The 13,119-nt window shown below is 45.1% G+C and overlaps 1 protein-coding gene and 1 long non-coding RNA gene across 4 annotated transcripts in view; one reads left to right on the top strand and one right to left on the bottom strand.

Moving 5' to 3' along the window:
- The window catches only part of LOC135334759 (dynein axonemal heavy chain 8-like), a 24,025-nt gene extending 13,514 nt beyond the window's left edge, over positions 1-10,511 (bottom strand). The window contains exons 1-21 of one of the 2 annotated variants that reach the window (XM_064530041.1): positions 9,577-10,511; positions 9,227-9,361; positions 9,060-9,144; positions 8,670-9,008; positions 8,461-8,624; positions 8,240-8,416; positions 7,961-8,182; positions 7,347-7,864; positions 7,143-7,242; positions 6,836-7,099; positions 6,084-6,254; positions 5,654-5,734; positions 5,489-5,605; positions 5,142-5,412; positions 3,959-4,342; positions 3,787-3,908; positions 3,381-3,719; positions 2,905-3,099; positions 2,738-2,851; positions 2,381-2,682; positions 80-520 (exon numbers count right to left, since the gene is read on the bottom strand). In XM_064530041.1, coding sequence (XP_064386111.1) covers positions 80-520; positions 2,381-2,682; positions 2,738-2,851; positions 2,905-3,099; positions 3,381-3,719; positions 3,787-3,908; positions 3,959-4,342; positions 5,142-5,412; positions 5,489-5,605; positions 5,654-5,734; positions 6,084-6,254; positions 6,836-7,099; positions 7,143-7,242; positions 7,347-7,864; positions 7,961-8,182; positions 8,240-8,416; positions 8,461-8,624; positions 8,670-9,008; positions 9,060-9,144; positions 9,227-9,361; positions 9,577-9,924 — 4,889 coding nt within the window. In that variant the 5' untranslated portion in view covers positions 9,925-10,511. Of the gene's footprint in view, positions 1-79; positions 521-2,380; positions 2,683-2,737; positions 2,852-2,904; positions 3,100-3,380; positions 3,720-3,786; positions 3,909-3,958; positions 4,343-5,141; positions 5,413-5,488; positions 5,606-5,653; positions 5,735-6,083; positions 6,255-6,835; positions 7,100-7,142; positions 7,243-7,346; positions 7,865-7,960; positions 8,183-8,239; positions 8,417-8,460; positions 8,625-8,669; positions 9,145-9,226; positions 9,362-9,576 lie in introns of both variants that reach the window. The other variant, XM_064530040.1, reaches the window with a different exon arrangement.
- Positions 10,215-13,119, top strand: LOC135334862 (uncharacterized). Of its 2 annotated transcripts, XR_010394376.1 has the most exons (3): positions 10,238-10,381; positions 10,502-12,681; positions 12,728-13,119. It is a non-coding gene; the product is annotated as an uncharacterized LOC135334862 (long non-coding RNA). The 2 variants fall into 2 exon arrangements; XR_010394375.1 differs by having other exon boundaries at positions 10,215-10,381; positions 10,502-13,119.

The following is a 13,119-nucleotide window of genomic DNA, read 5'->3' as shown; positions in this document are numbered from 1 at the left end:
ATAGTTGGGTAAGATGAGTAGGGCCACAGGTGGTGTGTGTGTGATGTGTGTGTGGGTGTGTGGGTGTGCGTGGGTGTACCTATTGCTCATGAGGGAGCTCAGTATCATGAGAGAGTCCTCCATTAGACTAACAACATCACTAGTCTCTACTCCCTTCAATAGCAGCTCCCCACGATTCTTGAACAATGAAAAGGATAGATTCTGAAGATTCCAATCAGCCAGCACTAGCTTGAGCTTGGCTTCAATGTCCTTCTCTTTGACTGCTGACACACAAATATCTTCAATGTCATCTTTATGCTCTAGTAGAGGGGCTTCCATTATATTACGTAACAGAAAGTTCTCAGAGTTGACATCGAATGGGTGTGATGTGATGGTAGAGATGCGATTCCAGTGACGCTCCTTCATAGCTTTGTGAGCCATTAGCTCCAGTAGAGGACATGTCTCATTGAAGTCATCAATCTTCTTCTTGAGATCATTGAATGCTTGCCACTCTTTGAGGGCCTTGGGCAACTTGCGACACCTACAAGGACGTCATAGTTATAAGTACTAGGCTCTGTAACTAGAGTTAGTTATGATGGTTCAAATTCAACAATTTTATGATTTTTTGAAAGCTTAGAAGGAGCCCGTTCAGATGGTATACTCAAATCTCAAATTTGGAACAAGCCATAATTTGAAAAGACTGTGGGCTATATATAGCCCATAGTAATTTGCAAAAACAGGCCCAAAATGACTTTCAATTTTAACACATCATCTGAAAGGCCTCTCTCTAAGCTTTCAGAAAATCAGAAAATCAGGACCAACGGAACTAAAGTTGTGGCCGTTCAAAAGATGCTTTACCTGACACACAATATACTGTACTGTACAGTAGTCCCTTCATCATGTACACACACTATATACTGCACTGTACAGTAGTCCCTTCATGTACACACACTATATACTGTACTGTACAGTAGTCCCTTCATCATGTACACACACTATATACTGTACTGTACAGTAGTCCCTTCATCATGTACACACACTATATACTGTACTGTACAGTAGTCCCTTCATCATGTACACACACTATATACTGTACTGTACAGTAGTCCCTTCATCATGTACACACACAATATACTGTACTGTACTGTAGTCCCTTCATGTACACACACTATATACTGTACTGTACAGTAGTCCCTTCATCATGTACACACACTATATACTGTACTGTACAGTAGTCCCTTCATCATGTACACACACTATATACTGTACTGTACAGTAGTCCCTTCATCATGTACACACACTATATACTGTACTGTACTGTAGTCCCTTCATGTACACACACTATATACTGTACTGTACAGTAGTCCCTTCATCATGTACACACACTATATACTGTACTGTACTGTAGTCCCTTCATGTACACACACTATATACTGTACTGTACGGTAGTCCCTTCATCATGTACACACACAATATACTGTACTGTACAGTAGTCCCTTCATCATGTACACACACTATATACTGTACTGTACAGTAGTCCCTTCATCATGTACACACACTATATACTGTACTGTACTGTAGTCCCTTCATGTACACACACTATATACTGTACTGTACAGTAGTCCCTTCATCATGTACACACACTATATACTGTACTGTACAGTAGTCCCTTCATGTACACACACTATATACTGTACTGTACAGTAGTCCCTTCATCATGTACACACACTATATACTGTACTGTACAGTAGTCCCTTCATCATGTACACACACTATATACTGACTGTACAGTAGTCCCTTCATCATGTACACACACTATATACTGTACTGTACAGTAGTCCCTTCATCATGTACACACACTATATACTGTACTGTACAGTAGTCCCTTCATGTACACACACTATATACTGTACTGTACAGTAGTCCCTTCATGTACACACACTATATACTGTACTGTACTGTAGTCCCTTCATGTACACACACTATATACTGTACTGTACAGTAGTCCCTTCATCATGTACACACACTATATACTGTACTGTACAGTAGTCCCTTCATGTACACACACTATATACTGTACTGTACTGTAGTCCCTTCATGTACACACACTATATACTGTACTGTACAGTAGTCCCTTCATCATGTACACACACTATATACTGTACTGTACTGTAGTCCCTTCATGTACACACACTATATACTGACTGTACAGTAGTCCCTTCATGTACACACACTATATACTGTACTGTACAGTAGTCCCTTCATGTACACACACTATATACTGTACTGTACATGTAGTCCCTTCATGTACACACACTATATACTGTACTGTACATGTCGTCCCTTCATCATGTACACACATGTACAGTATGGTAGTAGCAACACCCACTCACTAAATTACCTGCTTTGAAATTCAATAAGTTCGTTGTTGATTTTCTCAATATCGACATCAGTCCACAGTATATCATAGTAGCCATCCACGGTGTCAATGACAGTGTTGTACAGAGAGTACAGCTTCTGCAATAGACTCAGTTCCTTGCGTGTGGTGGACACCATCGGATAATCAGTCACAGTCATGCCAAACAGCTGCTCCCCTCCAGAGTAAGTCTGAAACTTAGCCCATAGGTCATCAAACTGTGCTTGAAATATGAGCAGTCTTTCACTGGCTTCACGTGGATGCAATCCAACCACCATAGGGCCGCTCTGTGGGGGGGATTACTTCATGGTGGGGGGTACATTTTAGTGGCAGATAGCTTACTGTGTGGTAGCTCTCTGAGAACATAGCGATGTCATTCTTAAACACGGCTACACTCTCGAGGAGGTTATTCTTGAACTGTGGTTGAATGGACACAAGGTGAGCTTGCACTGAACTCTGCAGGGGGTAGATGCATTCACCACTGTGGGGGGTAATAAGGTATCACTAACAGCTTGAGATTGCAGATTCTTGAATGTGTATCTGAGTGAGTCCACTCTCTCCATCTCCTCACGAGGTACAGACACACCACATCGTGACAGGAACGCATAACACTCCTCTATTGGTTGTAGCTCCATATCCATCGCTATCTCAGCGCCTCTCATGTCATCCAGTGCACCCATCGTGCTCCGTACATCCTCTAAGTCCTGCACGGGGGGGGTAGTACACAGGGGGGGCACGGGGGGTAGTACACAGGGGGAAAGCACGGGGGTAGTACACAGGGGGGGTTAAAGCATGCGATCTGAAAGAGCTCCTTCTAAACTTTCAAAAATCATTGAATTTGGACCATTCAAAATTAAGTTATGGCTGTTGCAAGGTAGCAGTGGTATTACTGGGAAAACTTAGAACATATTTTGTATATTTTGAACGGCCATAACTTTAGTTCCGATGGTCCAACACAGTTATCAGTCCTCCACACACCACACACCTTGATGGGTCTGCCCAGTTTCTTTGTGTACTCGTTGATAAACTTGACAATGTTCTCCATACTGGACTGATAGGTATGGTTGAGACTGTGTCCATATGCAGTCTTCCAAGCCTTGGCCTCCACAGCCAGTGCTAGCTTGAGAGGCTCAATGGAGAGTGTCAGAGCAGTGTTGAGGTAGTAGGATGAGGGTAGCTCTGAGATCTCTGTCTCTAGCCTCTCATAGTGTTCCATCTCACTCTCGTAGTCTGAGAAGTTAGGGTTGGACTCCTGGAAGGTTGCTATAGCAACGTCCCTCTCAGTGATGTAGAGGTGCTCATAGTCTTGATACAGCGCAATAGCCTACACCAGTATATAACTAGTTATATAGTCACATGTGTGTGTGTGTGTGGGGGGGGGGGTGTGTTACCTTGACCAGGTCCTGGCGAGACGTGATGAGAGCCGAGGACAATGCTATAATCAGTTTACCGACTTCTTTGCTATCACGAATAGCCTTGAAGTAAGTACTGCGTCTCATTGGATTCAACCGAGCTGTGTACGGAGAAGGGACTAGTCGTATACTGCAATAGTGACCTACTTACTCTGACTGAGTGATGCAGCACTGCGTGGTGTCGACTGGTTGGACTGTGGGTGTAGCGGGGTCCACAGTGGAATACTACCTCCCATCTCAGACACACGACACACTGCTATATTGACTGCACTCTGTACCTCCTCGAGACTTGGCTTCATGACAATATTAGGTAGTGAGAGTACTAGTTGGGAGAGGAAGGCGGCCGCTGGACGTAAAGTCTCATCCACCACTAGGGGGTACGTCTTTGAAGGGGTGCGGCTTGAGGTTACCATAGTTATGCGCCGACGGAGACCCTCTAGTGTGCATCGTACTGACAAGACGAGAGCTTCAAGATTCCGACTTTGGAAGTGTGTGAAGAGATCATTACATTCGCTCTCAAACTGCTTAAGTTTGTCTGTACACACAATACACACAAGTAGAGGGGGAGGGAGTTAGTGGAGGGGGAGGGAGTGAGGACAAAAAATATACACATCTGAAAGGCCTCTCTCTAAGCTTTCAGTAAATTAAACGAGAAGTTGAATCTTTCAACAGCCATAACTTTAGTATCGTTGATCCGATGTCAAAAATTTTCTGATTTTCTGAAAGCTTAGACAAAAAGCTTTTAAATGATGTGTTTCAATCCAAACGTTTGTTGGGGTCATAATTTGTCACTTTTTGACCTTGGACCATGGGCTATTATCCATGGTGTGGCCAAATTGGTAAATAGTTTTATCGCTCAAATAGAAACTTTGATGACACCATTTGAAAGGTCTCTTTCTAAGCTTTCAGAAAATCGGAAAATCGTTTAAATTGGATCCACGATACTCAAGTTATGGCAGCTGAAAGAGTCACCAAAAATTGTACTATTCTGAGATTAAACGAAGGGGGTAGTTGAACATGTTTCAAGCCATAACTTGAGTACCGGTGATCCAATGTCAAAATTTTTATGATTTTCTGAAAGCTTAGAAAAAGACCTTTCAAATGATGTGTTTCAATCCAAAAGTTTGTTGGGGCCAGAATTTGTCATTTTTCAGCCTTGGAACATGGTGTGGCCAAATTGGCAAATAATTTTATCTCTCAAATTTTGATGACACCATTTGAATGGTCTCTTTCTAAGCTTTCAGAAAATCAACGTTATTGGACCAATGAAACTGAAGTTATGGCTGTTCAAGGATGATTTATTTAACTGCTATAATTATATACTACATGTGTACCTCTCTTGGACTTGCCGCTCTCCTCAGTATCGAAGGCATGGAGTGTTGGTAGACTAGCAGAGGACTGGAATAGAACCACCAGGTCCTTGATAGACTCCTCCACCTTCTCAGAGGCTACCTTCAGATATTGGGAGCCACTCTCACAGGAAGTCTTAGCCTCAGACAGGAAGTGATCTGGTGTCCAGGTGTCAGTGGTGGGCAGACTCAGGAGTGAGGTACTGCTCATCTTATCAAGCTGTGCCAATATGCGACACTCGTACAAGTCCACCACCTACACACCGACCAATCACAATCATTAGATCGATCCTCTGCTGTGAGGTAGTGGCTTGTACAGGGAATTTAATTACCTGTTTGACAAATCGTTCAAACTCAGTGATGGCAGAGTTGGCTTTGGCTATGAATGAATCGAGATTAAGAGATGTCCATGTGACGTGGATAGCACCAGAGCTCAGAGCCTTGTCCACCTACACACACAGTAACAATGGTCTGCACTATTAGAATAATTACTGTACCTTTCTGCGGTGATATTTCATGATGGTTATAAAGATTTCAGGAACAGTGGACCATATTCGAGACTTCTCCTCCAACAGAAACTGCAGACAGTTCATATGACACACACACACACCCCCCCCCCACACACACACACCCCCCCCACACACACACACACACCCCACACACACACACCCCACACACACCCCCCTCCACACACACCCCCCCCACACACACACACCCCCCACACACACACACACACCCCCCCCACACACACACACACACCCCCCACACACACACACACCCCCACACACACACACACCCCCCCCACACACACACACACCCCCCACACACACACACACCCCACACACACACACCCCACACACACACACACCCCCCACACACACACACACCCCCCCCACACACACACTAGTAATACCTATAATATCATACCTTGAGTTGAGCATGGTGTGATTTGATGGTTGCCATGGTAGCTGCATTGAAGGTGTTGGGTATCTTGAGTCCCAACACCTTCATCCACTTGGTCTCTTCTAGTAGAGTGACGACAGCAGAGGACAGGTTCACACCTAGCCCAGTCTCACCACAGTGGACCAGCACTGGCACCTACACACACACACACACGAGTCAGGCACACACTAGCTAGTAGCCCCTAGCCCAGTCTCACCACAGTGGACCAGCACTGGCACCTACACACACACACGAGTCAGGCACACACTAGCTAGTAGCCCCTAGCCCAGTCTCACCACAGTGGACCAGTACTGGCACCTACACACACACACACACGAGTCAGGGACACACTAGCTAGTAGCCTCTACCTGTATAGTGGTGTTGGTGTTACTAGCTAGTAGCCTCTACCTGTATAGTGGTGTTGGTGTTACTAGCTAGTAGCCTCTATACCTGTATAGTGGTGTTGGTGTTACTAGCTAGTAGCCTCTATACCTGTATAGTGGGTTGGTGTTACTAGCTAGTAGCCTCTATACCTGTATAGTGGTGTTGGTGTTACTAGCTAGTAGCCTCTACCTGTATAGTGGTGTTGGTGTTACTAGCTAGTAGCCTCTACCTGTATAGTGGTGTTGGTGTTACTAGCTAGTAGCCTCTACCTGTATAGTGGTGTTGGTGTTACTAGCTAGTAGCCTCTATACCTGTATAGTGGTGTTGGTGTTACTAGCTAGTAGCCTCTATACCTGTATAGTGGTGTTGGTGTTGGTCACATGCTCTGCCCAGGCTCTGTACAGTATCATCTCATACTCTGTGAGTCCCAGTGCCACTTTGTTGTACTTGCGTACGATTGGTCGACCTGCTACCGAGGCTAGTAGACTAGGACGTAGCTTGAGTATGTTCATAGGATCCTCGAGATGTTTGTAGAGCTGTCGTGCCCAGCTAATCCTGCCAGACACTGGTGGCATGTTGTATCCCAATGGAGGGTGGTTACGACACTCTTTATATTGCTGCATATAATGATGAAGACAGTATAAACAGTTGTTAGATTACCATCTTAATTTGATCAATAGCTGCTGAGAATTTGACCAATGTTTGACTGTATTTGCTGTCAATGGGACCAGACAAACACTTGAGCTCCAGTCCCTCAAACCTGTACACAGAAGAGCAAGCAATAATGCTAACACCTACCCCCATAAGCCTACCCCCTCATAAGCACCCCCCCTATAAGCAACACACTATAAGACCAGTACCTACCTCTGCAGCAGCCAGAGCGTTTGGTTGACACTGGAGACTTGTTTGAAGCTGCTAGCCATGAAGCTAGTCAGTAGTATCTCTAGGTCAGACAGCTGGCGATGGAGATCCTCATAGTCTTCATTGAAGTCTGTCTTGCGGTGGTCCAATGGATTGTACGGCTTCTTCTTGAAGTTGGATATGATTGAAGTAAGTCGCGAGGCAAGCGTCTCAATGCCCTCAATATTGGAACTTTTGAGATATGAGAATTGAGACTCTGTATCCACAAAGCTTTTGATTGTGTCAAGACGGCGACAAAATGAAGAAAATTTGCCAAATACATACGTTTCTGATATCTCGAATGGTCTTGGACCAGACTGGATCCTTTTCTTGCTCTGGTGGAAGCACTCCTGATACGCAGTGTAGAGGCCCTGGCAAGCAGCCAGGCGTTTCAATAGTGTGGGCGGGTCCACACTCCACACACGATTGTGACCCCCCTCTGTGATGTAACTCTTGCATGCTGTCACCATCTGATTGGTTACCTAACAGAGGGACGGGAAGACGTACAGTGAGGATACATGGGGAGAGTAGGTAGTGTTGATTGCCGCAAAGTATTGATCTATTCGACACCTACTGACCTTGACAAACAGTGAAGTCATTCTCTCTGAAGTGTTGTAATACCTTGATACAGCGTGAACCATGAGAATGGTGGATATGAGGGGAGGCAGAGCATCCAGCATTGACACTGGGTCACCGTGGTACAATGGTTTGCATAGCTTCTCTATAGTGTACAGATACTTGAGATTATCCTTCGCCTCATTAGAAGCATCAGTGATCTGTGCATCCAGCTCCTTCCAAACCTACACAAGGCCACGAGTATAATTATGGAGGAGCTATTATGAGCAAGAATTGCTTACTCTGATGACCTTGGACTTGGCAGCCACTAGTGTAGTGATGACACCTCTGCATGGCGGCCTCTTCACTTGGTCAACCAGACAAGAAAATTTGGCCGTCCTTTGTTTCCAGTATTCTAGTTCTACCAGTGGTCCAGTTTCATCAGCTTCCTTGCGCATTTGATTGCCCTCTGCCAATACCTGTGAAAAATCTGAAATATCTTTCAATGTTAGTGATAGTTCACCTGCTCTATTTGCTGACACCATTGTCCCACTAGTGTCTCTAGTGCAGGGATCATCTCGGGTAGCCTGGCATTAGCTAGACAGCCCTCAGCAGTGCTCAGCTTACCCAGGTCCACTGAGCAGGCCAGGCTCAAGTGGATGGCATTGTCAATACTCAACTGGGAGCCTAAAATAAAGAACGATTACAGAATTTAGAATTTTATTCACTTACTGCGTAAGAAGTTGATGTATGCTTTGAGAGTGTCGAAGAAGTCATCAACTTGGTGCGGTTGCAGCGCCCCCCAGTTCTGGCCACTCTGCAAGGCTGGCAACATGACCTCACTCAGATACTCTTGTAGGATCTCCAGAATATTGCGACCAGTGGACGCATCTAAACACCCACACACCAGCTCCTCTGCTATATTAGCCAGAGTCACATTCTTGCTATTGTTGGGACGCAGGAAGAATATGCACACTCCTGTGAGAGCATCCCCAGTCCCATCAGAAGCAGTTACTCTCTTCATCCAACTCTTAGAGGGTGTTGGCATGATTCCAGTGCTAAGCATTTCTCCTAGAGGGATAATGGGGTATAGCAAGAGAGGTGCAGGTACCCTAGGCTTACTAGAGATTGGAGTGTTTGCCTCCTGATAGTAGAACAGTACAGCCTTGTTGCCATTGGGCTCAAATAACTTATCAAATAGATCCAACTGCAGTGAATCATAGATTATTTATTAGCTAAAGACATGGCTGGGCACTTCCACCCACGCACTGCTTTGTAGACATACGTACCTGGTCCCCGTCCAGCATAAAATCCTCCACTATACTTGTGTCCAATGATAGCCTGTCAGCCACCAGTTCTAACATATAGCCATGTCTCGAGTCCAGCCGACCTCTCTGACTCTCTCGAATGGCCTTGGCTCTAGCCTGCAATATGGCAGCCTCATTGCGAGCTACCCTCTGTACACTAACATAGTTCATGGTGCCACAGTACTAATAGCATGGCTTTTAATATTTAAAACCAGTCACAGGATCTAGGAATGTTAGCACTTCAGAAGTCATGGATACAGTATATTCGAGGAGCAAAATTCCTTTCACAGGAAGCCTAGGACTAGACTAGGTACTCATACTCAGCGACTTACTTGTCTTGTCTTGAGAGACTCTGCTAGGTTAGCATACAGAATGCTTCGCCTTGGTCCTTTCTTCGCATATGAAGCAGCAGCTTTCTGCCACGAACTCGGTGACTCTTGCACAGACTCGCTTTTAGCTGGCTCCTGTACAGACTCCCTTTTAGCTGGCTCCTGCACAGACTCGCTTTTAGCCGGCTCCTGCACAGACTCGCTTTTAGCCGGCTCCTGCACAGACTCGCTTTTAGCCGGCTCCTGCACACACTCGCTTTTAGCCGGCTCCTGCACAGACTCGCTTTTAGCCGGCTCCTGCACAGACTCGCTTTTAGCTGGCTCCTCCTGCACAGGCTCGGGCTGCTCCATGGTAAAGGGGTGGGGCTGCTGCCAGCAAATATTATATCCAGCTAGCTTTAGTTCCTTTACAAAGCTTAAAGAAGGCTACACTGTTTGCAATGACCTGCTATTAGTGTTGTCAGTGTGTTGCTATGTGTTGCAGCTGTATGTAGCTACTATTATCACCATTAATTTGTGCAAGCAATGGCCTCGATTACAGGCGTGCGGCTTGAAATCGGCTTAGTGTATGCGCATGTGCAGACAATCAGCCCACATGGGGATGCAAAGTGTCGACGGTGCGCCCACATGTAGACAGAGTAAACACCTTGTAGCTAGTACTCTGTGGTTCTCCATGTGGTGGGAACTGTCGGTCTCCATGGCATCTCCTTGGAGACTTTGACGTCAATGGTCTGGAATATTCCCAGATCCAGTTCCAGAAGCTCAGTTCCTTTAGCTTTGAAGATTGAGAAGTGTCTTGCTGGTAGAGGTGAGTTTCTTTCCTTGTAGTCGTCTAGCTCAGGATATTAGGCCGGGAAGCCTTCTTTGAATTGTTGCTACTGTTTTTTGCTGCATGTTTTACAACGATAGTTCTTTTTTTTGTGTGCAGGATCGAGCTTTTGCAGAACCTAGCACCTGCTCGCGCTCAACAACTGCATGCTTGCGTCATCCAAAACAGTGCACGTTTCTGGACAAGTGTTTCTGGATTCTGGAGCGCTGCCTGCTTGCAATTGTTTCTGGATTCTGGAGCGCTGCCTACTTGCAATTGTGAGTTGAAACTACATGTTCAGATTCTCTGTATTTAATTTGCAGCAAAACAGGTTGATTGTCAATTTTTAAATGTGGCCCTTTCAGTGACTGTGATAGTATTAGACTTGCAGTTAAATAGAAACATGCTTGCCAGCAAAATGCAATTATTATATAGGGAGTGATGCGCATGGCTCAAACTATTGCATGAATTTAATAAATGTACGCATGGCTAAGAATCTATTATTCTGCATGGCTTGAACCCTGTGGTGGGAGGGGGTCCGTAGCACTGGAGTAACCAATCAGAATGTGTGTGGGCGGTTCTTCAACAGTGGGTCGCAGGACAGCATTTTCTTGTTCTTGGAGCCGTTGTTGAACCAGCCTTCGGGGTGCAATGATGGATTACTCATGGCACTCCAGTCTACCGGAGGGAGCACTCTGCTGTTAGTACCTGCCTAATGGGAAAGCAGCACAGGGTATGTTCCTCCGGGAGCATATCATGCCATAATAGGGAGTGTTGAGATCTCGTTATCAGTTCCAATAGTTAGTTAGCTAGGATCATTAGAAAATAGCTAGCTATAATAATTTTTTAGTTAGACAACTGCTGCTTCTTGGCTTATGCTAATCTATTATGACGGCTTTTTTAGGATCTTAACTCTGTGCCTACTGCACATGGAATTGGTAAGTTCAGGCTTTAACTAAACCTAGGTGTGCCAAGGGAACTGTAGCCTTTGACTGGATTAGTGAAGAGTAGTCTTGAGCACTTGTGCAAGCCTTGCGTGCCAGGCTTGTTGCAACTGGAGTCGACAAGGGCTTTAAGAGCAAGGAGGTGTTGTCTCTGTGAGTCTACTGTTGTTGAACCATCCCACACATTCTGGTTGATTACTTCTGTGCTCAGTTAATGGTACTCACAGTCACAGGGTCCCTTTAGTTTATTATGCCCTTATTGTATTAGTCCCTTGAGCAAGGAAACTACTGGTGGTGGTGTTCCCTTAGTTACTGCATGGGCTTGTCAGTACTGTGACTACTGGTTGAGGATAGTTCAACAGAGGATTGAGCTGAGGAACAGCAGGTTGCAGGAAAGTGTCTTCTGTCTATCTGAACTCAGCCAGTGGTTTGACGTCTGTGTCGTGGACCTGTAGTGTACTGAACGGACGAGCATCTGTTGTGAGTATCAGCCTTGGTGAAAACAGCACGGCGGCCGCCCTCCTTGGAGGGGGTGTGAGGACTTCGGTCAGTCAAGAGGGGTTGAAGCGATTGCTTGGTACATGGTTAGCACACTAACTGTTGTACCTGTCAATCCACTGGCTGGTTTGGACAGGCAGACGGTACTTCCCTGCAACCTGCTGTTCCTCAGCTCAATCCTCTGTTGAACTATCCTCAACCAGTAGTTCAGTATTGTACAAGCCCTTGCATGGTAGGGTTGGAGGTGGCCCCTTGCTAATTGGTGGAATTGAGTTTTTGTCATTTTGTGGTTGGTTTGTTGTGAATGTCTCAGCTCTCTTGTTGTGTACTGCTTGATTTGGTGATTGCTGAATGTTGGTTGTTGTGAAATTGGATTGTGTGCCTTTATTATAGTCCCTTGGGCAAGGAAACTACGGTGCATGGTGATATTGTCAGCTGTGGTGGTGATGATGTTGTCAGCTGTGGTGGTGATTGGCTGGTATTGTATTGTATGGAGGTGTTGAGTGGATGGGGTTTTTTATCCCAATGCATTTGCTTGTTCTCTTGCAGCCACAATGCACACACACAGCTCCTCCTACTAGCTACTGTACTAGTGTTCCATTCTCTCACTGCTTTTGTCTCCTCTCTCCCCCAGGTACAGACAAGCCATGCTGCTCTGGGACATTTGTGTAATACACAACGTAATACGATTATTTAGTGTATGCAGGTTACTAGAGGGGAGGGGCTTACAGAGTAGACCACACCCACCTCACTAAACACTAGGGGAGGGGCTTACATATTGGACCACACCCACCTCACTAACATGAAGAGGAGGGACTGCAGTTTCTATGCATTATTGATCTTGTTAATGTAAGCAAGGTAAGCTCCAGTATTGTATAGAGCTCCATGCCATCTTTAAGTACAGGTCTGGTGAGGTGTACTGGAAGCATGGACAAAGATAAGTACTTCATTTGTATATAGTAACCTTAACTTAACCAAGCTTTGCAGGATGTCGGTACTAGCATCCACAACAAAGATAAGTAATGTATTATTAATGGTGTAGCAGTTCTCACTAGCCTTGCAGATACACAAGTGATGGCACATGCACGCATGCATACCTCTGACCAGATAAGTGCACAGCGTGGTGTTATAATGATTGTACTGATCACTCGTCTCTTGCAGGTGTTCATGACAAACTAATAATTAAACTTAATCATACATTTTTTGTCATTAAATTTTTTTTATCACAGTTGTTAAAATACTAGCACTGACAATTAACCTAACCCTGTTTACACAATAATTATCGCGTTAAAATTG

This window comes from Halichondria panicea, chromosome 4, assembly GCF_963675165.1.
Source record: "Halichondria panicea chromosome 4, odHalPani1.1, whole genome shotgun sequence".
NCBI classification, from domain to species: domain Eukaryota; kingdom Metazoa; phylum Porifera; class Demospongiae; order Suberitida; family Halichondriidae; genus Halichondria; species Halichondria panicea.
The sequence above is the reverse complement of the archived record's forward strand: the minus strand, read 5'-3'. Positions and strand labels throughout refer to the sequence as shown.